This window comes from Dreissena polymorpha, chromosome 1 (assembly GCF_020536995.1).
Source record: "Dreissena polymorpha isolate Duluth1 chromosome 1, UMN_Dpol_1.0, whole genome shotgun sequence".
NCBI classification, from domain to species: Eukaryota; Metazoa; Mollusca; class Bivalvia; order Myida; family Dreissenidae; genus Dreissena; species Dreissena polymorpha.
The window spans coordinates 50,405,852-50,431,124 of record NC_068355.1 but is presented as its reverse complement, the minus strand read 5'-3'; the positions used below and the strand labels follow the sequence as shown (position 1 = coordinate 50,431,124).

Sequence of the window (25,273 nt, the reverse complement as noted above, 5' to 3'; positions counted from 1 at the left end):
GCTCAATCTTAAGAACTTCATGTTCACATAATCTTAAAAAGGAAAACCAATGGAAACTACACAAAGTGACTCTCTTCTGTATCAGACTCTTTGGGGATTTAATTCTGACTTGGAATAATTGGCTCTAAGAGTATGTGACTCAAGATTTATATTTAAAATCTAAGAAAAACCCTGGAAATCCTAGCGCATATTTTCTTCCTGTACACATGATTTGATGTAATTTTATAATGGGAATATGCATTAGGTCATTATATATGATATGATTAAAAAACTTGATTATTTTTAATATAAAATACAAAACACCAGATTGAAGTTCTGTATCACACAGTCTGAAAGTAGTTTTATTATTAAACAGCTCTAAAACACACTGTTGAGTATTATTATGAGGGCATGATGATAGGCAAATCATATCAAAGTTCAATATAATGTTATGTTTATGTTCAAAACATTTCATGTGTTGGGGACTAAATGGCATGCTGCTTTTTATCTTCAGAATAATATAATAATTTAAATTGAATAATTCATGGTTGTGGTGATATGAAGGTTTGTATCTCACTTGTTGATCGTGTGATATTGTATTCCAGTCACCCTACTGGCTCGTAAAATACATTATCATACATACAATACATACATCTCGTGGCTTGTGCTATTTCGCATCACACTCGAGGCTCCGCCTCTCGTGTGATACGTCATCACACAAGCCACTCGAGTGATACAAACTCTTGGAACAATTGAATAGCATAATATTCTGTATATATTTCCTTTGTACCAGATCTGATGCTAGTGGAGCTGTAGTCACTCAATGAGCTGGGATACGATGTGTTACTGGAGTGGGAACCAGTAAGACTTGAGGCATTGTTGGACCGGGAACCTGAAGAGCGGCTTGTGTTGTGGCTTCCTGTGTGACTTGACACGCTCGAGGAAGATCTAGATAGCTGTGGCTTCAGAAAACCACCTGCAACCATTTTGATAAAAAAGCACAGGTAAGTTGAATTGGGGACGTTCATAAGAAGGCTGTCATATATTTATTTCTAGCATAGTGCTATGAACCACAACAAACAAATCCAATCCAATAGGTTCATTTACATCATTGTCATCAGCTCTAAATACAATCTTTCATTTTTGTGTTAATTAATATAATAAGAGCAAAAATACTAGTTAATTTTAGTTGAACAATGCATTATTTTATTTAACAAATAAATCAATCAAATAAACCAATATTTTTTAATAAAAAGGTTTAACACCAAGAAAAACAATATTAATTATTAAAATTTTCCAGGATAAAGTAAGTAACTGTACAAGATTGACCTGAGCTCTGTGGCCGAGAGGGGACAGGTGCCTGACTGGCCCTGGACCGAGGCTGACTAACTGATGAGGCTGCAGGGACTGTGGGTCCTACAGTTTCCGGCTGCGGAGGGTCATGACGAATTGCCTTAAAATTGTATTAAGGTAAACAACAAGCATTAAAGAACTATTGCCACAACACACAACAAAATTGTCAAAAACTTAGGAAACTTACTTTCTTTCTCCAGAAAACATAAAACTGCCAGTGTCCAACTCTGACTTTTTTTTAAAGAATAACTCAAAAGTACCTTTTCTAATTAACTAAGAATTTTTAAAACTCTGAAGTATTGTGTGACAAAAGAAAACCATATGGTGCAGTGTTTTAAAAATAAATAGATTTTCCTCAGATGAATTTTGTATAAAAAGATGTGATCTAGTCGAATTCCAAACAAAAGTTGACCCCCCCCCCAAAAAATAAAAATCAAATTCTGAGGGTTCCTGGACTCATTATAAAAATTAAGTGAATGTACAAAGAAACATCAAAAAACTTACCTCACCCACACATCCCCACCAGGCCTGACTTACCTCCCACCCTCCCAACAGACAATACATATTAGAGGCCTCGCTACTACCTCCCCCCCCCCCCCCAACACACACAGACAACACACCTGTGAGGCCTGCATTTCCAGGTCCTCCAAATCTCCAAGGTCAGCCTGTGTAAATTCCATGCTGTCATCCCAGAGGCCTTCATCTTCTTTTCCCTCACCTGTGCGTGGCTTCTTTAGTGGGGGCTCTGTGACAACAATAACATGCTTCATTATAAGGTCCATTGGGGAAACATCAGTTCTGCATATATTTATCAACAGCAATTAGCAGTGGCAAATTAATGCCATTGTCTCAAGACATGTCTTTATCCTCGTTTGTGCCCTATTGCTGATATTACAACTTCCTATGTATAAGTAAAATGGAAATTAGGCAATGTAGCATAAGTTCTGGTAACATTTATTTTCAGCTACATTGATGTTTTGAGTGTTGTTGTTTTGCAAATTCAAGATTTTTTTTTCCTTTTTTAGTTTTTCTAATAATATACTTCTTTCTGAACCAATCATCCTTGTACCATTGGAAGAAAATTTCCAATTTAAAGAAACCATAAAAATTATAACCTGTAAAAAAAAAATTCCTTACATTAACATATCTTGTTCTGAATAAGAGAACCCATGATACCATCCATAAACCAGTGTCTCTAAAATCTGTAATCTTTAATAATGTTGTCAATGAGAACAAAAATGTCTTTGAAGTGAATGCAGAATTGGGGGCAATTTCAAGCTGTTAATAAGCAACCTAAACATGATTTGACTGATGATAAAAACTGCTGTACCTGAACAATTAAAGCATCTTTAATAGAGCATGAACTAATACCGGTAAGTATACTTGCAGAAATTTCAAGTAGGCTAAAAAGGATAATTTAATGAATTGTAAAATCATGCAAACACGTCTGCAGGGTTTTGTGAAATTGGAAATGGTCTTTAAATTTATAGTTTAACAGTAAGTATTGTTCTTGGTTGTGGTTGTGCACGTTAAAGTTGAAAGAAAACAATCAGTTGCCTGCTTCATTAACCTGTCACATGGGTATGATTTTCATGAGGTTGGAGGATATTGGACAATCTTGAATGAGAAATGGTCATTGTGTTGACTGGTTATGGTAAAATCAACTTCATCTTAGCCTGGCATAGATGGTAATAGTTGATGGACAGATAGGATCATTAACATATCCCTCCCATGGGCCAGAGGAATTAAGAAAAATGTTATGTAAACAATGAAGACAAACTGCTGTGATACATAGTGTTTTTTTGCAGCCGTTTATTTATTGTTTATAGCTGTAGTCGAATAAAGGCTATACATCCTAGCAGAAAATTGCTTTAAATTCATTAAGTTTCCCCCAGCATTATAAATTAACTTAAAGGAATAACCATATTTTATACATAAATTCATGTCTGACTGTCTGCAAAGAATCCTATTTCAAAACAACAATTGGAATATACAGACTCTACAGGCCAGGCGTACACTGGCATGAAATGGCAATATCTTTAATGAATGAGCTATTTGTGCAACTCAATGTACATTTTGAAGTTTATTTAAAATACATCATTTTAATGGTGTTTAAGTTAAGGCCTCGTTCACTTAATGGAATTTCAATTAAAGATTGAAGAACTAATGTAGGACTTAAATAGAAACCATTAACGTACCTCCTGAGCTTGGTTTTCTGTAATTACCAGCCATGTTTGTTTTTACTCCAAATGGTCCTACTACTTCAGTGTCCAGAGAATATTTTCCTTTCCTCCAGCCAAGACAAGTTAACACTGACTTTGCGGCCATTCAATCCTAACCTTCTCTGTATGCTGACCATTTAATACTCATGCATTTTTCTGAAAAAGACAAAATATTTATTAAAACTGGAAGTAAGCAGCAATCACATAACAAGATCAGACGTGCAAAACATTACTAAAGAGTACTTAAATCTACATTCTCTAGACAATAAACATATGGAAATTTTTTTTAATGCTTATACTGATGCAAATATAGATTTGTATGTATGTCAATCAATGTCTAAAAAAAAATGTAAAGTTAACAAGGGCTGTTTGTAAAACATGCATGCCCCCCCATATGGGCTGTCCGTTGTACTGGCAGCCATTGTGTGAATACGACTTTTGTCACTGTGACCTTGACCTTTGACCTAGTGACCTGAAAATCTATAGGGGTCATCTGCAAGTCACGATCAATGTACCTATGAAGTGTCATGATCCTAGGCAAAAGCGTTCTTGAGTTATCATCCGAAAATCATTTTACTATTTCGGGTCACCGTGACCTCGACCTATGATCTTGTGACCTCAAAATCAATAGGGGTCATCTGCGAGTCATGATCAATCTACCCATGAAGTTTCATGATCCTAGGCGTATGCGTTCTTGAGTTATCATCCGGAAACCATTTTACTATTTCGGGTCACAGTGACCTTGACCTTTGACCTAGTGACCTTAAAATCAATAGGGTCATCTGCAAGTCATGATCAATGTACCTATGAAGTTTCATGATCCTAGGCCCAAGCGTTCTTTAATTATCGTCTGACAACCACCTGGTGGACGGACGGACCGACCGACCTACCAACCGACCGACCGACCGACATGAGCAAAGCAATATACCCCCTCTTCTTCGAAGGGGGGCATAATAAAAGACTGGCAAAAAGTTGTAAACAAGAGGGCCAAGATGGCCCTATTTCGCTCACCTGAGAAGAGTCGGTTCATTCAATCTTTACCAAACGTCAAACTTGACCTAGATATTGTCCAGACAAACATCTGGTCAAGTTTCATCATTATTGAACCAAAACTCTGGCATATGGAGTGTTTTTGTTTTTGTAAGATTTGACCTGGTGACCTATATTTTAAGGTGACCCCCCCCCCTTACCAAACATCAAACTTTGCTTACAAAAATAACAAGGGCTGTTTGTAAAACATGCATGCCCCTTAAATGGGCTGTCCGTTGTAGTGGCAGCCATTGTGTGATACATTTTTTGTCACTGTGACCTTGACCTTTGACCTAGTGACCTGAAAATCAATAGGGGTCATCTGTGAGTCACGATCAATGTATCTATGAAGTGTCATGATCCTAGGCAAAAGCGTTCTTGAGTTATCATCCGAAAATCATTTTACTATTTCGGGTCACCGTGACCTTGACCTTTGACCTTGTGACCTCAAAATCAATAGGAATCTTCTGCGAGTCATGATCAATCTACCTGTGAAGTTTCATGATCCTAGGCATATGCGTTCTTGAGTTATCATCCGGAAACCATTTTACTATTTCGGGTCACCGCGACCTTGACCTTTGACCTAGTGACCTCAAAATCAATAGGGGTCATCTGCGAGTCATGATCAATCTACCCATAAAGTTTCATGATCCTAGGCGTATGCGTTCTTGAGTTATCATTCAAAACCATTTTACTATTTCGGGTCACCGTGACCTTGACCTTTGACCTAGTGACCTCAAAATCAATAGGGGTCATCTGCGAATCATGATCAATGTACCTATGGTGTTTCATGATCCTAGGTCCAAGCGTTCTTGAGTTATCGTCTGACAACCACCTGGTGGACGGTACGACAGACCGACATACCGACAGACCGACATGAGCAAAGCAATATACCCCCTCTTCTTCGAAGGGGGGCATAAATATTATGACCAAGATTCATAAAATCTGAAACAAAATTGTGACCTCTAGAGTGTTTACAAGGATTTTGTATAATATAATGAAAATTTGGACAATCTAAGTAAGGGCAATAATTATGGCATTAATTATGTGATATATATAAAACCAATCTTTGCACCAAGTTTCATGATGATTGGGCAAAAAATGTGAATTCTAGAGTGTTCACAAGCTTTTTATACTATATAAATATAGGAAAACTGCCCCCCCCCCCCCCCTGGCAGCCATGTTATTCAACTGACCTGAACCATTTTCGAACTCAACTCTCATATCAAGGAAATAAATGTTCTGACCAAATTTCATGAAAATTGGGCCAAAAATGTGACTTCTAGAGTGTTCACATGTTTTCACTATATACATATAGAGAAAAATGCCCGCCCACTGGTGGCCATGTTTTTTCACTGAACTGGACCATTTTCGAACTCGTCCGAGATATCAATAAAACCAATGTTTTGACCAACTTTCATGATGATTGGGCAAACATTGTGACTTCTAGAGTGTTAACAAGGTTTCTATATAGCCAAATAAAAAAAACACTGCCCCCCCCCCCCCGGCAGCCATGTTTTTCAACTGACCGGAACCATTTTCAAACTCAACTCTCATATCAAGGAAACAACTGTTCTGACCAAATTTCATGAAAATTGGGCAAAAAATGTGACTTCTAGAGTGTTCACATGTTATCACTATATACATACAGAGAAAAATGCCCCGCCAACTGGCGGCCATGTTTTTTCACCGATCTGGACCATTTTCAAACTCATCAATAAAACCAATGTTTTGACTAATTTTCATGATGATTGGGCAAAAATTGTGACTTCTAGAGTGTTTACAAGGTTTCTCTATAGCCAAATAAGGAAAACTGCCCCCCCCCCCGGCAGCCATGTTTTTTAACTGACCGGAACCATTTTTGAACTCAACTCTCATATCAAGGAAACAAATGTTCTGACCAAATTTTATGCTAATCGGGCCAAAAATGTGACTTCTAGAGTGTTCACATTCTCACTAAATACATATAGAGAAAAATGCCCCGCCCACTGGCGGCCATGTTTTTTTCACCGATCTGGACCATTTTCAAACTCGTCCGTGATATCAATAAAACTAATGTTTTTACCAACTTTCATGATGATTGGGCAAAAATTGTGTTTTCTAGAGTGTTAACAAGGTTTCTCTATAGCCAAATAAGGAAAACTGCCCCGCCCACTGGCGGCCATGTTTTTCAACGGACCGGAACCTCTTTTGAACTCGACCAACATATCATTAAGGCAAATATTTTGACAAAGTTACATTAAGATTGGGCACTAAATGTGACTTCTACAGTGTTTTCAAGGTTTTTCTTTTTTTGACCTAGTGACCTAGTTTTTGACCCAGCATGACCCAGTTTCGAACTTGATCGAGATATCATTGGGACAGATCTTCTGACCAAGTTTCATGAAGATCAGACATGAAATGTGGCCTCTAAAGTGTTTACAAACCAAATGTGGACGATGGACGGACGGAAGACGGTCAAAGACTGGTCACAAAAGCTCACCTGAGCAATCAGGTGAGCTAAAACATACACACAAATTTTCTTGACCAGTGCATTATGATTGCTCAGAGTAAGTTAGAGCAAGACACTGCAATTCTAAACACTATCAACAAACTTGTTTAAAAAGACATGCTTTTTTTTGCATATACCAATATCAAGTTTATTGTGATATTAATAAATACGCATCTGTTTTGATGTTTGAACAAAATGCATAATGTGCTTTTTTTGCATTACCACAAATGGTTGTCAAATAAGTGTTGTGTCTGTAAATGATATAGCACCTATTATCATATGAAGAAAAACATGCCCACAATTATCTGGTTTATATTATGATGTCATGCACCATGGGAAAAATTGTATGCATTAATGCATAGCAAATAAACAACTCATATCCCTTATTCTCATAGTATTGGCCCTCCTCATAGTAATGTGACTTTTTTACAACTCATATCCCTTATTCTCATAGTATTGGCCCTCCTCATAGTAATGTGACTTTCACGAAAAACCCTGAAGAAGTGCTGGAAAGTAAATGTTTTTTCATTTTTATAAGATTTAATTTATTTGATGATATATCCATGACTATTACGACAATCATTCTCATGTGTGTTCATTGTAAAGTAGGTCATGTTTATTCCAAGTTTGTGTTATGATTTTTAAATTACGTAACACGCAATTATGTTAGTTTGTTTACGGATTCAGGGCTATAGATAACAAGCGTATTTGCGTTATTACTCAATTAAATTAACCAAAAGCGAAATTAAATTCAAAATAAAGCGTATTTTTTAGACTGGTTATTTTCCGTACAAAAATGTACTGGATAGTTTATATGCCGTCCTATGAAGAAAAGAAGGCAGTCTTTCCAGCAGTTATCAATCTTTAGGGTACACTGTAACTCGAATATAGTGCGGTCCGTTATAATGCTGTGTCCAATATAACGCAGGGGGTGCTTGGATCCCGTTTTTCTCCAACCTTCCATTTCTGATTCAAATCCGTGTTATGCAACTTTATGTATTTACAGAAAGTTCAAAGAAGGCAGCGATCACAGCTTGCTTTATCCATCCGTTTAACTGGTTTTAATTGATTAGAAGTTAAACGACCCTCGACTGCTAATTGCTGTTAATCTGTTGTGTAATGTCAGTAAAGTGTGAAAACTCGCGAGTCAGTGTTTATAACATGTATTCCCTATCAGAGCTGGTTCGGTGCGCTAATTTCAATAAGGTAAGAGCAAGCAGAATAATTATCAAATATAAGTTATTCAAAACGATTACCTGTGTATGTTTTGTATTTATCGTGTATCGTATTTCATTATATAAACTATGGCTGTGTGTGTTATCGTTTATTATATGCTAAAACTGCTTGATTAATAATAAGATCTTTGTGTATGTTTAATGTTTTAGTACGTATACAAAAAATAAATTAAATAATCCTGACGATTTCTTTATGTGCTAACACAGTGCAGTTGTAAACAGAGATTCACTTAAATTTCTGCCCGTTATCAGTCCACGGAAAGCACGTTTTTTACATGCTGCGTATGATGCAATAAAACATTTCTGTGTTCATGTATAGTATTGCATTCAATCTAAATTTAAATTCGCTCGTCCAATCAAAGCTGTGTCCCATAATGCACTGTACTATTTTTCTGAAAAATGGCGTAGGCATATGGATATGTTTATGAAATTCGTAAACATATTTCTCGTCATAAATGTTTAAGATTATTTTTTCGTAAGTGATGTTGTAATTATATTGGATTATCAGATAAATGTGCACATAAGAAAAGCGGTATGTACTGTATACTGTTTTCGTTCGATTTGGTTTATATGCATGTATTTGCGGATGACAACACAGCATGACAATACACAGGACCTATATTATAGGCTATACTATACCTGTTTTTACAGCCCCCTTAAATAAATAAGCTCAAAACTTATAACGCGGTCAGTTTATAACGCTGTTGCGTGGCTTGGAACCCGTCATCCGTGTTATATTAGAGTTACAGTGTATTATTGTAATTATTCATAGACCCGTCCGATTTCAACTTTCATTTTCAAGGAATTCAACTCAAAATGACCCCAAAACAAGTTGCATCGCTTTGAACAGCCATAACTTCATCAATTGCACAGCGATTTTCACGAACTCGATCTTATTCAACGCAAAAATGAATTAACTTTGATTAGAAATTCATAGTTTGTTGTTATGTTCAGGTACCAGTTTGAATGAATAATATAGTAACCTTAGTAGAATTTTACTATATTATAAATATCATTCCTTAAATTACCCAATTGAGTTCAAAGTGAAAACCCAAAGTTAGTTCAAAAGAAGGGGGTAACAATTTTTGCTAAAACTTTATTGAATTTACAAAAACACTATTTTTGTCAAAAACAGGGGTTGATTACCAAATATACCCCAAGTGTTATCTATAGCCCTGGGATTAATAGTAGCTTTATCATATGTTATATATGCCTGCTTAATTTTTTAATTAAATCATACATGCCAGACGTCCCGATCTTGGCTGGACAGTCCTGCTTTTGGGGTGTTTGTCCCGATGTGACACTTTTTGTCCCGACATTCGTACAAAACAAGATACGCTCCATAAGTTCACAATAACATTCCCTATTCAAGCTCCGTCTGGCTTTAATTACCATTGCTAATCCCTTTATTGCCCCCTATTAACAAACCATATCTACTAGTCGAGTGATCCAGTGTTGTTTTTGACACCTTATCAGCGATATATCGGCAAATTATTGATTTTATCGGGCATTCACAACAGGGTATTTTTATGATCAGGGTAGTTAATTGCTAGTGATAGATGCATCGTAGTGCATTACGCAGATTGCTTTTGTATTTCAAGGCCCAAATCAAGTCCAAAGATACTATTATTACGCGCTATTCAGTGTATTATATGTCAAACAAATTGAGCGCTGACCGATACCAGAGACATAAATTTACTTTCGTTTTTGACTGATTTTCAGAAAATAATGTGTACACATTGCATCAATCTTAATTTAGAGTTAATGGATGATTGGTTGAATAAAAACAGTGCTCCATGTGCGCACATCCCGTTAATCGTTGCCTTAGTTCCAAATGGATTCATCCGCATAGTAAACATGTTTGTTTACTTCCGAAAAATGGAGAACGTCCAGGTTTTTTTTTTGGCCCTGATTTAATAGCCGAAATTTGGCTATATTCCCAATCGCAAAAAGCATACTTTTTTCCCAAAATTTGCTGAAAAAAGTCCCAATTGGGGAAAACAAACGCTTATGACATCGGCTTATTCGCTTTTTAACAAATCGTAGTCCGATCGGGTCTCGTACAGGTTTTAGACTATACCTCAATTTGGATAATGTCGGCATTATTCCTGTGCACGATATTCTCTGTGTTGTTCAGTAGCTTATTATATTTGCGATGAAATTCAAGCGTTTTGTGATTCGGCTGAATGGAAAACAAAGATATCACGCAATTCGCAATATAATGTGAAAAATATTCCGAAGCAAAAAACTGGCGGCAAAACAAAACTGTCAAGCGTCATTAAAAAAAAAACATTGTCAAGTACAAGCCTTCCCATTGAAACTCCTTCCATTTTTAATGATTGTAATTTAATAACAAGTGACTCTTTTGCATCGCCATTGTTGATTTCCGAAAGCAAAGTGCTGACTGATATTCAACATGTTTATAGCAGTAGTTCTTCAGAAGAAGATGAAGCGCCTCCTAATAAAATGGTGCCTAATGTGACTGAAGACTTTGTGTGAGCTTATTATGTGTAAAACTGTTGATCATGATGGTGTTTGTGCTTAAAGATGCTGAACTCATTCATGTTGTTTTAAATCCCAATTTATTTTCCCAATTTCTTGAAAATGCCAATAAAATTCCCAATTTCAAAGCCATGGGCTATCTTCCAAAAAAGCTGAAAAAACCCTGACGTCTGTGTTCATGCAATTCTAAACACATTTATCGTCAATATTTGCCAGAAATTATGAGGTTTTGTAAGTATTTAGCTGATTACTGACTTCAGTAAAGATGGCATGATTGATCGTTTTAGGTGTCCTGCTTTTTGGTAAAATGTCCCGACATTTTTAATGGACTGTCCCGATTTGGACCCTAAAATTTCTGGCATGTATGAATAAAATTTAAAAAGATACTATTTTTGGAAGAAGCATAGTATCACACCTTAGCAACCAATCAGAAGGGCCCGCCGATATTATGAGAATCATTGTACATGATACAGATTACTACAGGGAGCTAAGTATAGCCAGTAATTTGTCAAAACAATGCTAAATTAAATGCAGTTGTTCATTGTTATGTCATAGCATGCAAATTTAACAATAGATAGACATATAACACATGCATGCTTTTGTATTTATTCCCTTCCAAAATGCGTATGTAATCATTAAGATGGCCGGCACCATGGATCAGACATACTATTTATTAATGCCAATGTGCAAAAAGAATTGAGATAGGTATAACCAAACTTAAACTTGCATATCCATTTTGTTGCTTAAATCACTGGTGTCTATTCTATTGAGGTATGACTACAGTGCTCGAGTAAATAAATAACAAAACCAAAATGTCCGAACCAAAGTATCCGAAATTATATCAATTACTCATGTAATTGAAATTAGCATTCTAAAAGCTGTATACCACTATTGGATGTCTTTTAAATATTTTAAGTGTAATGCATGTATTTAACAACAGCTCACATACACAGTTGTCAGCTCACACAAATAGAAAACGCAAAGAAACGTCAAAAAATGTTTGGATCTGCCGCGGTGCGTCTGTTGTAAAGTCACTTTGTTGTTGAAATCGCAATTCCATAATAACTTTACAGTAGTTAACATAATTCTGTCACGTAAGTTGGTTTAACGAACATTGTTGGATAAACGATTTATGGAATAAACAAATAATTAATAGTTTATCTCATCTTGTCTCCGATGGTGCATTCTGTGCCCTTTTAACATAGATGACGTTTTATATGAAGGATAAAAAGCACTAAGTTAGTCAGAATTGATGTCTTAAAATCCGAAAAAAAAATCTTTTGGGATAAAAATGAAGTAACAAATTGTAAGCGCTTGTATGAAAATGGTTGAAAATGGTTGATAATGGTTGATTTTATATATCTTGTTGTTTTTGTCCCCTACCGGTTTGCTGCTCTGTCTATCAGTCAGTCTGTCAGTCAGTCACACTTTTCTGGATCCAGTGATAACTTTAAAAGTTCTTAATAATTTTTCATTAAACTTGGAACATGGATAGATGGCAATATGAACATTATGCACGTCATTTCATTTTGTTCCTACGTCAAAAATTCTGGTTGCTATGGCAACAAATAGACTAGAAATACTGATGAAAATGGTGGTTTTCTGGATCCTGCAATAACTTTTAAAGTTCTTAATATTTTGTCATGAAACTTAAAACATGGATAGATGGCAATATGGACATTATGCACGTCATTTCATTTTGTTTCTACGTCATAAATTCTGGTTGCTATGGCAACAACAACAATTCTGACAACGGTGGAATTTCTGACAATGGTGGAGCCTGTAGGGGACTATATTGCTTGGCAATAGTCTTGTTTTCTCATCCATTCAAATTGATGATAGAATTCAAAATAAGATGCAGAGCCACAATTTTTAGCTTTAAGTTGAACCTGGAAAATGGAATACATTTATTGATCTCAGCATTAGCTGTTAAGGTTGAAGGTTTGCAGGCAACAACTAAATGTCTGTTTCTTACGCAATGTTTCAATGAAAACCTTTTGACATACATTTTAGTGATCACCTGTGTCCTAGGTAGACGTTTCTTTTTGTACTTACACTTTGAAAATAAAAAAGTTTAAGGTTTGATTGCAGAAATAAAATCAGGTTAAAGCTAATTAACAACATTGCTCAATATTTCTATTAATTAAAGACATTTTCAGAAATTCAGCATATCAATCCATCAATATTGTTATTGTAAAGATGAACTAGCATTATGTCACAGGTTCTCTGGGTCATTATGATTTTGTACAAAGTTGTTTGTAGTATTAAATTATTTAAGCAAGCTCTCCAGGAACATCTTGACATTTTTTTTATTCAAACCATTTATCCATTCTTTGATACACAATTCATTATATGTAAGCTACAAAATGCTACAAAATGTGTATGCATTATTATTATTATTATTGAATTGATTTAATTGAAATTGTATGCATTTTAATCTTATTGATAAATGTTAACTATGGTACGTTTGCAGCAGTGACCACCATGTTCACATCTGGTTTGGAGCTGCTGCTTGTTACTGTGATGATCGTTCATGTGATCATGTGTCCATATACCAAGGTGGAAGAGTCGTTCAATATGCAGGCCATGCATGACGTCCTCTACCATACCACTAACATATCTCAGGTAGAGCTTCCTAGCTTGGAGTCAACTTCTCAGGTCACCAGGTCATGGGTTCAAGTTCTGAATAGCCAAGGTTATAAGGCATTAACTGGTTACCGGTGCAAAACTTTTATGCCAAATATGTGTTGCAGTACCTTTTTTATATTGATGCTGATATTTTTTCTTTACCCAAACACAAACAGCTTGACTTTAAAAACTCTACATATGTGCTCTGCTGTTTATCTCGTCAATGTCAAGGCTAAGTTCTTATCTGTATTACCTGTGTCCAAAAACTACGTAACCAGGTAAAATAAAAATTACTACTCTAGAGGCCACATTTGTTACTCAATCTTGATGAAACTTGGTGAGAACGTCTATCTTGCCAATATCAAGGCAAAGATTGAATATTGCATGATGATGTGCATACAAAAAACACACCAAAAGAATGATCAAATATTAAAAAATCTTTGATATTATTCTTCAAGTCAAATTCATTAATCAATCTTGATAAAACTTGGTCTGGATGTTTATCTTGACGATATCTAGGTGGCCAAGTTTGAATCTGGGTAGCATGCGTTCAAAACAAGGTCTCCAGTTCAAATCCTAGAAACACCTTGTTACCTCTTCAGAAGCCACATTTATGACTCTATTTCAATACAAATTGTTCAGAATGATTATTATCCCCGGCCATAGGCAGAGGGATATTGATTTGGCGTTGTCAGTCCATCCGTCTTTCCGTCCCAGCCGGCCGGCCAGCACTTTTGTGTCCGAAGACATATCTTGGAAGTGCTTTGTGGGATTTCCTTGAAACTTGGTATGAATATATATATGGATAAGAGGATGATGCACGCCAAATGGCATTGTACACCGGATATTAACAGAGTTATACATCCGAGCAGCATATTCATGCTGTCATAATCTTTGTACCAAAATAAATTAGTATGATCTAATGTCTGTTTAAGTAAGCATTTAATAAATTGGCATTTAATGGCAAGATCATCATTCTCAGCAAGTTCAATTAAGATTTTGTAATAAATGTGGCCTCTAGAATGATAACTTTTTGGTTGACCTAGTAACCTAGTTTTTCAACACATATGACTTAGATTCGAACTCAATTTTGACATTGACATGTTATATATGCCTCTTGTTTGCAGTATGACCACCTGCAGTTCCCAGGGGTGGTACCTCGCACGTTTCTGGGCCCACTGTTTGTGGCAGTTTCATCTAGTCCACTTGTAATGGTCACACAGTTGCTTGGGATGTCCAAATTCACATCTCAATATATTGGTAAGTCTGTTTATGTGGTTCAACAAATAATCAAGCTGACATGGTCAAATGCAAACACTTTGGAGTCAGAACATCAGTTGCCAGTTTGATCATCCGCAAAACCCAAGCATACCAAGTAACTTTAGAATGAGACATCAAATTGTTGTGCAGTACAATAGATGCTTATTTTAAACCTATGTATTTTAGCTAAATTTGATTTAAATCCTATGGCTATCAAGTCAGATTCCTATGCGAAAACACTGCTTGGTGTCTTTGAGAGAGATCAAAAGAGTGTTCCCACAGTGGTGATTGAACCCCTGACCCTGTGGTCGCTTGGCGGACACCATATCCTCTATGCCACAGTGGTGATTGAACCCCTGACCCTGTGGTCGCTTGGCGGACACCATATCCTCTATGCCACAGTGGTGATTGAACCCCTGACCCTGTGGTCGCTTGGCGGACACCATATCCTCTATGCCACAGTGGTGATTGAACCCCTGACCCTGTGGTCGCTTGGCGGACACCATATCCTCTATGCCACAGTGGTGATTGAACCCCTGACCCTGTGGTCGCTTGGCGGACACCATATCCTCTATGCCATGGTGACCTATAAGATGCTTCATACCTTGATCTTAAAGACCGAGAGTCCTCTCCTATGTATAACACTGTCAACCGTTACTCAACCTTTTACCTTTCCTGTACAATTTGATTTGTGATAAATCACAGTCATAAGCAGCTTGGTGCTAAACCAAAAGACTGTATTGAAAAAAAACAGCACAAAGTTATTTCATATTTGATCAAATAATCTTCAGTAAGCAGAACAACTTACCATAATAAAAGCATTATCGTACAATAAGATGGTGGCATTAGTACCATTTCAACTGTCATGTGTGTTTTAATTGATAAACTTGGTGTATTGAAACTTCCACTTTGGGTTTTAACCTTACACACAAAGGTTAATTAAATCATAGTTTTAAACAAACTATATTTCTCTAATGAATTTTCAAAGCCTTTGCATGACAGACTGCATAATTCAGCTGTGTATGAGAAACACTTGGGACATGCTCTGTGAAAAGAGGGTTTAATGCATGTGCAAAAAATGTCAGTCCAAGATTAGCCTGCACATCCACACAGGTTAATCAGGGACGACACTTTCGGCTTTTATGATTTTTTTGTTTAAATTAAGTCTGTTCCAAAATTCCAGTTAAGGGGTAGAGTGATGTCCCTGATTAGCCAGTGTGGACTGCACAGGCTAATCTGGGACAACACTTTACGCACATTCATTAAATGCCATTTTCACAGAGCAAGGCTCATTTATTTTCAGTTCGCTTTGCTCTCGGTAACCTGGTGATGTTGGGACTGTTCATGTTTGCCCAGGCAGTCAGGGATATATTCGGGCGACCTACTGCAAAATTATTCCTCGTTATCACGGCTTCTCAGTTCCACTTCATGTTCTACATGACACGGTCATTGCCAAATACATTTGCTTTGGTTCTGGGTAAATATCAGAATAGTCCGTCTCTTGTAAAGCCAGACTTAGTCCATATACATAAAAAATCGTCCCAGATGAACCTGTGCAGTCCACACAGATTAATTATGGACCACACTTTTATAGAATTTTTTGTTTAAAGAAAATCATTTTTGTAAACACAAATCTTGTCTAGGCAGAAAGTTTTGTACCAGATAAGCCTGTGCCCACTGCATGGGTTAATCTGAGACAGTACTTTAAATACATGCATTAAGCCTGGCTTTCAGAGAAACTGTGAGGTATACATTGCCATTCACTGTTATACATGTAGTAAAATTTGTCCTTTCTGAATTGTTCACTCCTAGATTTCACAAAATCATACCTGCTTATTGCAAAAGATTTATTTTGACTTTGAATAATTACCAATTAGTAATTAGTGTCAGATACTGACTGATGGCTTTTACATGCAGTTTGGTAGGGAATTGAATCGTAAATATCGCTGACACTAGCCAGACATTCAGGAATATAGTGAAAATGAACTTTTAAGAGCAAATATGTTATGAAGGTACATTTCCTTGATTGTAATTTGATCATATATTTTGTTTCAGTTCTGTTTGCACTCAGAGCATGGTTAAGGCAGCGTCATATGTTGTTTATATGGTTGTCTGGTGCAGCCATTTTGATTTTTCGTTCGGAGCTGGCCATATTTCTGGGCATACTTCTACTGATGCATCTTATAAATGGACGTGTATCCATAGTTACAGTTGTCAAGACAATTATACCTGCTGGAATACTTCTTCTTGGTAATAACAATCAGGCTGAGTTGTATTTCTTCCAATCTATTTTACTTGTAACTTTTGTTATAATTATCTTGAAAAGAGTGAGAAAATGAAAAACTAAAATGCAGTAATAAATTTTCAATCTTTAATATCTTTCAATCATTATTGTGTTATAATAGGTCAGCAGTTTTTAGGCCTCTGTAAAATGAAGTGAAATAAATCAAAGCATTTAACGCGGTAAACTGCAGATTGGCACAAATTAAGGTTTAGGTTGTTTGAAAGTATTTAAACATTTTAAAGAATGATGTTTCTGCATGAAGAATGTTTCAAATTCTGGTATTTTTATTAGTGATAAGTTTTTCACACTATTTACTTATTTCACTTTAAAGAAAAAACTTAATTTGACAATGGTTGAATGTATATAAGACAAATTATAATGAATAATACTAATTAAAGTTAAGTTCATCATATGACTGTTACCATGCTGGTTGCCTCTGTGGTCAGTTATCTCCCTTGATGAATGATATTGAATGCAGTTAACATGGGAGCTAACTGTGAATCTATGAAAACAATTTGCACTGACTGCTAAGCATTTCCCCCATATTGTATGTCTTTTATTTTTCAGGGCTCCCAGTGGTTGTAGACTCATACTTCTGGCAGAGGCTTCTGTGGCCTGAAGGCGAGGTGTTGTTTTATAACACTGTTCTCAACAAGAGCTCAAACTGGGGGGTATCCTTTAACATATAGCAAAGCTATATTGTTATAACAGTACAAACATGGTCATTAGCTCAGTCAAAAGCTTATGCAATGCTAATATTTTGAATTGAAGATCCCACTACATATTGATAACAGTAAATATAAGACAATTACTTTTTTGCAGTAATATTTATTAATACCAAAAATCAATATTTTACTGAAAAACAAATAATACTATTTCCTAAACTTGTCTTCTCTAGACTTCACCCTTCCTCTGGTATTTTTACTCAGCCATACCAAGGGCTATGTCATGCAGTATTTTCCTGGTGCCAGTGGGGCTGATTGTTTCTCCCAGACTCACACAGCTGGTTGTGCCAGCTCTAGCCTTCGTATTTCTGTATTCGTTTTTGCCGCACAAGGAGTTGCGATTCATCATCTATGTAATTCCAGTACTCAATGTAGCGGCTGCAGAAGCGTGTCACAGACTGTGAGTACTGGCTTTGATTTTGCTAAAACGTATTCAAACACTATAAAATCATACAGAGTATAGAAAACTTAAACTTGTGCATGATTTAGTAAAAATATATGTGTATAATTTTTGTCAGAGAATTGCAAATTACAAAAGTGTGAAATAGTCCAACCAAACATACAACTATCATTTGTTCCGTTGGAAATGTTCATTTATGTTGTGAAAAATATCTGACCTCATTTCTGTTAATATTCTTGCAAATTATTATAGGCACATTTTGACATACAAAACACAGTATCTTATTTGCAACTAAGATCTATTTACCAGTGTATTGACATATAAATGCCTATTGAATTCCAGGTGGATAAGTGTATTGACACATAACTGCCTACTGTATTTTAGGTAGATCAGTGTATTGGCACATAACTGCCTATTGTATTCCAGGTTGATCAGTGTATTGAGACCTTACTTCTTATTGTATTCCAGGTGGATCAGTGTATTGACACATAAGTGCCTATTGTATTCCAGGTGGATCAGTGTATTGACACATAACTGCCTATTGTTTTCCAGGTGGATCAGTTGTTGACACGTAACTGCCTATTTTACTCTAGACTGATCAGTGTATTGACACATAACTGCCTATTGTATTCCAGGTAGATCAGTGTATTGACACATAAATGCCTTTTAGATTCCAGATGGATCAGTGTATTGACACATAACTGCCTATAGACCAGTTTACGAGTGACGTCACGCACACCTGCAAAGTTTAGACTCCGCCCACTGGTTGGCAAAAAGAGGTGGATTTCATATAAGCGCATATAGAGAAGGTTGACAAAATCATTGCTTTTATTGATAAACACGCACAATATCAAATATAATTTTGCTTATTATGTCTGAGTAAACCTTAGCATGCAAGGAAATTCATGTTTGGAACGATTATATTGTTATTATTATTTGTTTTTACTAACAACAAATTCGGAGTAGAACAAAATCTAAGAGCTCGGTAATCACGAAAATCTCTCTACTTGGCACTTCTATGCGACCATTTTTAGTTAAACAATTCTCAGAAATTAAAAATTATTTCAAAATAAAATAAATTTAATGAACAAAAAGCAATTAAGGATGAAAACAAACAACAAATAGATCAATTTTATGTGCGCAACATAAATACTGATTTGAACCATTATATGTCTTAAAAAACATACCTTGTTACACACTAAATAAATTATTTAAATAAATAAATTAATTAAATAAGTTCTATTTATTAATGTAATTCTTTTATTTAATTGTTCACAACAATTTTGATACTCTGTGTTGCAGCATTTTAACCCGGTGTTTAATTGCACCTTTGTTCATCACAAACCAATTATCTTGTTATGATCAGATACTGTCCACACAAAGAAAACATGGTGTCATAAACCCAGGCACCTATACTTGGGTCCCATGCATAAACCACATGTTGCAGACGAGTGTCTGGTCATTTAACACAATTTATGATACCTCCATGTCATCTCTTGGCATATTAAGCAGTCATTTAAGCCAAATGTTAAAGCCAAAATACTTCACAGTTGCTCCAATACAATATTTCAACATTCAAACAAAAAAACACATTTGTCGGAAATGGATAAACAGGAACGAGTGCATATATATTAGCCAGTTCAATCATAATGCTACAGTGTTTAATAACTATAAATTTAAAATGTTGTGCAATTTTACTGCAACACAACTAAGGTATTTAACGGGTACCAGGCAAATGTAAACTCCGCTATTACGTGTAAAGATCGTACGTTACTTCAGTGTATGAAATACCATCGTGAAAACAAGCAATCACAACATGGTTAAAAATACTTGCGTTAAATAGATTACATATATAGATTTATTTAGCATAAAATGCTAGATTTTAATACTCCTTATCACTGGTAAAGAGATTTTCAATATACATGCAAACACAGTTCAATTTGCATAATATGCAGGGGGGGGTTTCCCGTTTGTATGCTAAAATTTATTAATATTGTCATTAATGTAAACTGAAGGAAAATGTATTAAACGGAAAAGAAAATTACCACAACATTTAAAATTGTAATGTATTCCGCATCTTAGGGCGTAGTTTTATAATTTATTAAATGCACCTCGAACACTTTCGGGTCGGTGATGATAATTAACATCACTTATAATTATAATCAAATTAATATATGTTTTATTATTTTTGAAATATTATTTATTTAAGTCTTACTATCAGAAAGAATAGGGCAAATATATTGTTTTGTTTTGTGGAATTAGTCAGTATTGAGTCTTTCCACCACGTTAAGTCTGATATATCTACTTAGTAATTTTATAAAGAGGAAATTAAATTTATGAATATACATTTATTGGTTCTAAATATGATATATTTGCATTATTTTTAAGAGTTGTAATGTTTATATCGGATTTTTGTATCGATTTATTGACTAAACAAAAGCCCTTTATACATGTTTTACAACCAGTCAGTTGAAAATCCCGAATGTAAACAACAGTCAACTGGTCTATTGTATTCCAGGTGGATCAGTGTATTGACACATAACTGCCTATTGTATTCCATGTGGATCAGTGTATTGACAATAACTGCCTATTGTATTCCAGGTAGATCAGTGAATTGACACATAAGTGCCTATTGTTTCCAAAATGGATCGGTGGATTGACACATAACTGCCTATTGTATTCCAGGTGGATCAGTGTATGGATACATTACTGCCTATTATATTCCAAGTGAATCAGTGTATTGACACATAACTGCCTATTGTATTCAAGGTGGATCAGTGTATTGACACATAAGTGCCTATTGTATTCCAAATGGATCGGTGGATTGACACATAACTGCCTATTGTATTCCAGGTGGATCAGTGTATGGATACATAACTGCCTATTATATTCCAGGTGAATCAGTGTATTGACACATAACTGCCTATGGTATTCAAGGTGGATCAGTGTATTGAAACATAACTGACTACTGTATTCCAGGTGGATCAGTGTATTGACACACAACTGCCTATTGTATTCCAGGTGGATCAGTGTATTGACACATAACTGCCTATTGTATTCCAGGTAGATCAGTTTTTTGACACATAACTGCCTATTGTATTCCAGGTGGATCAGTAAGAGTAAGAGCTACTTGCAGGCCCTACTGGCATTATTGGCCGTCCTCCATATAGCCGGAAATATCACCACAACATCTGTGTTCATGTATACGTCTCATAGCAACTACCCAGGTGGTGTGGCCCTTGCAAGGTTACATGAGTTGGAGCCTTCTGCAAGTGGTAGGCATTAAATAGCACATGGCTCTTCAATTTAATTAATTATGCTGATGCACGAGATAAAGAATATAAGGTAATATTAAGGAATATATAGGAAAGTATATCTACAGTTGTGACGCTAGAAATAGGAAACTGGTAACACACATTTATTTTTTAAATGGATCCAATTGTTGTTAAATATGTTTGTACATTTAATTATGTTGATAAAATGTATTTCTGAAATTATCCAATTATTTGATAAATATGTTTGTTCATTTAAGCATGTTGAAACAATCAGCTGTTTTCCTTGTGCATATGAATGAATAAATAAGTTTACTGATTATCATATGCTAATCTGTTAAACAAATATTTTATCAATGGAAATGTTTGTCTATGAATGGTTGTGAACATCATTTTCAATGTGAATTCAATTAAATAAGAGGATTTATATTTGTATGTATGCTATATCACTCAGTAGTACATTTGTTTCATCTTTAAACATATTCATGTAATTGATTGAATTAATAATTCATCACTTAAAAGTCTATTCTGTATAAAAGTAAACTTTGATTTGTTTTATTTAACCAATATAGTTGAAGTTTAAGTTGTTGCAAGTAAGCCGCCCTGTTTTGCAGATGTGCACGTTCATATTGATGTTGCTGCAGCACAGTCAGGCATCACCAGATTTGGGCAGCTACATGACCACTGGATGTAGGTTCTACAAGGATTTCTACCTTTTGATACACTTATTCTAAGTTTCTGTTGATCTATGTGATATCAGTTTTCACTTTTTTGATAAGATAAACACATTTGTGATACAATTTATGGATTATGTTAACAAGTTACTTGGTTATAAATAAATTTGCTGTGTTGAATGGGCGTCTTGTATTGCAACGGGTAAGGTGCTGTAGTTAAAAGACTAGCGGATGGCAACAAGCATGTTTCTCCAGAATGTTTCTGGAGTATGATTATTGTTAAATTTACTATGATATATTATATGATTAATATGATTAATATGATTAATAATGGTTCACTTATATGTAAGGAAAGAATAATCTTTATTTGTTTTCTTTACACATGACCTAATATTGTGGAAAAAATCCACCATACACTTTCAATCTCTTACTTTGTCAATTAGTTTCTGGATTTGAAGTGTATTATTTAAATGTCTGTATATAAGTATCGCATATAGTTACCGGTATTTATGCTTTTGCATCCTGTGTTTATTATTTTAGATGTTAATATTTCGCTGTTTTTGTATTTATTTATAGAGAGGGAAAGAGCAGATGTACATTTATTTGCACATCAGTTGTATGATTATTCTATTAAATGCATTTTAATATTTTGATTTATAAATTGGAAAACGTTGTAAAACCAGAATCTCAGGAAAATACACACATTTCTTATATGCATTAATAAACCAAATATAACAGTACAAATCATTACTATTGTTCTTCATTCTGTTACAGTTACAATAAAACCGAAGACTTGACACCAGGTGGCAGTGAAATGCAGTCATTCACTCATTTAATAATTGGGGAGCCTGATCACTTAGAGTTTTACCAGAAGACCCACACAATTTTAGACGAAATCCTGGGCTTTGAGCGGCTCCAAATGAAAACAGACGCTGTGCCGTTCTTTTTCTTCCAACACAAAGCCAAGATGTGGATTCTGAAAAGAAATTAAATAATCTGCCATGAGATTATACTTCTATAAGTAATATAACATTACGTGAAATAAATGTTGTAGTTGTTGTGTTTTAGTTCATAAGTGTACATTGCATACAAACAGATTCTGCATGACGTGCATGTTCTTGAATTTGTGTATTTTAGCATTATTCTAAATAACTTCATATCAGATTGATATCATCATTAGCATTGCAACAGCGTTCTTACATTTGTTCTTTAATTTGCCTTCAGGTATTCATCACATCATCATGATTTATCTCGCCTTCATGTCCGCAAATTTGTCAATGATCGCATCAAATTCTTTTTTATTCAACTGTTTCCTTCTCTATACTGAGAAGGGCAAGATCATGGAGACGATCTTGTCCCATCGATGCCCTTAGGTATGAGAGAATGGGCATCAACTTGCTGAAGGAATGTTCGCAACTGGCTATTGCTACTGCATTTGTTTAAAGAATTTGCAGAGCAATGCGCAAATTGGGGAAATACATCACCATACTACACAATTAAAGAAATAAGTTCCAAAGGTGTCGATGGTAAGGCATCGCCTCTCGTAGTAACATTTTACAGGCCCGAATCTCGTTGAACTGTTCTTCGCATTCTATTCATTGTCATAGAAATTTGCTAAATCGAAGCAATTGTTGCGAAGCGTATTGAAATCCTCGCCTGTAACAAAAATACAAGATTGTGAATATCCAGTAAAAATTCAGAGGCTGCATCCTTAAATTCATGGTATGGTCTTGAAAACGTTTTTGAACCCGACCAATTCTTTTTAGAAATACATGAACACGAGGAAATTCAATTTCAGAATATTCGCAATCAACCTGTCTGCATCAGTTCTAGCATCATTTGACTGATTCGTATTTTAGTTTCTCAAGCAATTCCAGTAGTTTCATTAATATTTCAAAGTTTGCTGTAACATCTTCAAATCTCGCTCTCCATATGGTTTCAGATTCCCGCTTAACAGTGATCCTAATATCTTAATTACACGAAATACTTGAGAACTGTGTGTTTAATTGTGGCTAGAATTTGTTGAATTTACACGGGCCCAAAGAATTTCTCACAATCGTCATAGAAAACTAAGAAAAAGCTTCTCCATAAAAAGCACGTCTTTCTCTGTTATTGCTTAGTCTCAGAATGGGTGCCTTGCTGTCGTATTTCCAGAACGAGACTGCTGGTCAGCTCAGAACCTATCGTCATTATCTGGTCACCTGTTCGCTGTATCGCACTGGACTGGTGTATGGCACTACAAATTCTAGCACAACACGAATACAATTAATACTTTTCGGTTGCCCCCTTATGTTGGCGCCCGGGGCAAATTGCCCTCCCTCGCTACGCCTCTATCCCCTCCACAACACAGCTCCTGAACATACTTAAATTGAATAACTTGTCCATCAACTGATAGGGGAAATCCCTAAAATAAATGCCATGCTAGATTGTATTTTAGATTCAACGGAATAGTGCATAAATTCTCTCAGGGTGAACAAACGAATGGCATTAAACGAGGTGGCAAGATGCAAGTTGGCTTATTTTTTTATCCCCCGCCGAGAGATGCAATGATATAGAAATGGTATGCGTCATTGTATGAATGCGTGCGCGTGCCTGTTCGTAACACTCAATTTGGATCCTTCGATAATTCAAAAACTAATTTAGCTCGCTTAATGAAACTCGGCTTTCGGACGGATGGTCATATAAGGTATATTCAGGTTTGTTTCAAGTTTTGTCTGATAAGAATTGCGATTGCTGTGTACATAAATAAGTGAAGGCAAAAATCTGCATCTTTTGCAACTAAAAAACTACTCAATTTAGAATGGTTGAATGGTATAGAAACCATCCTTACCTTTACAGATGTATTTCAGAAAACGGACTATGGGTATATGATTTTGGGGTTTACCGCTTTCTACTATTTCTTGGACAGCCTTGGGAATTTCGTCAGTATACACAAATATTTCAACCACTCAAATTAACCGCAGAATTAATGCGAGGGGCAAACGATGAAAGCACGAACAAGGTCATTTACAAAATAAGAGGACAATCGTTGCTTAAGTATGTTATTGAGACGCATAGACCAAGAAGAAAGCAATTGTTTCTAAATTTGCTTTCTAATGAAATAATCCTTAGCACGTTGTGGATTTCGATAAACCTGCTGCTGAATACTAATTACTTCTGTAATTTGCATGTCATTATATGTATGAGGAAACCGCCTTGTTCATTTGCGCTTTTCCTACA

At 35.6% G+C, this 25,273-nt stretch overlaps 2 protein-coding genes across 4 annotated transcripts in view; one reads left to right on the top strand and one right to left on the bottom strand.

Moving 5' to 3' along the window:
* The window catches only part of LOC127879777 (uncharacterized), a 53,844-nt gene extending 41,976 nt beyond the window's left edge, over positions 1–11,868 (bottom strand). The window contains exons 1-5 of the mRNA XM_052426835.1: positions 11,761–11,868; positions 3,531–3,710; positions 1,953–2,077; positions 1,309–1,432; positions 770–955 (exon numbers count right to left, since the gene is read on the bottom strand). Coding sequence (XP_052282795.1) covers positions 770–955; positions 1,309–1,432; positions 1,953–2,077; positions 3,531–3,660 — 565 coding nt within the window. The 5' untranslated portion in view covers positions 3,661–3,710; positions 11,761–11,868. The remainder of the gene's footprint in view (positions 1–769; positions 956–1,308; positions 1,433–1,952; positions 2,078–3,530; positions 3,711–11,760) is intronic.
* Positions 11,836–23,112, top strand: LOC127879898 (dol-P-Man:Man(7)GlcNAc(2)-PP-Dol alpha-1,6-mannosyltransferase-like). 3 transcript variants are annotated; one of them, XM_052426997.1, is made up of 10 exons: positions 11,836–11,905; positions 13,285–13,436; positions 14,567–14,699; positions 16,003–16,176; positions 16,755–16,949; positions 17,551–17,654; positions 17,882–18,108; positions 21,214–21,383; positions 21,995–22,070; positions 22,829–23,112. In XM_052426997.1, exons 2-10 carry the CDS (start codon positions 13,296–13,298, stop codon positions 23,043–23,045), a joined length of 1,437 nt encoding a protein of 478 aa, XP_052282957.1. In that variant the 5' UTR covers positions 11,836–11,905; positions 13,285–13,295; the 3' UTR covers positions 23,046–23,112. The 3 variants fall into 3 exon arrangements, with proteins under 3 accessions (XP_052282957.1, XP_052282974.1, XP_052282964.1); XM_052427014.1 differs by having other exon boundaries at positions 11,850–11,905; positions 13,288–13,436; XM_052427004.1 differs by lacking the exon at positions 11,836–11,905 and adding an exon at positions 11,906–12,049.
* The last annotated feature ends 2,161 nt before the right edge of the window (positions 23,113–25,273 follow it).

Coding starts and splice junctions, on each gene's coding strand:
- LOC127879898 (XM_052426997.1), top strand. CDS start 13,296: ATGTTCACATCTGGTTTGGAGCTGCTGCTTGTTACTGTGATGATCGTT. Junction 13,437..14,566: donor ATACCACTAACATATCTCAG/GTAGAGCTTCCT, acceptor TCTTGTTTGCAG/TATGACCACCTGCAGTTCCC. Junction 18,109..21,213: donor GCAGAAGCGTGTCACAGACT/GTGAGTACTGGC, acceptor ATTGTATTCCAG/GTGGATCAGTAAGAGTAAGA.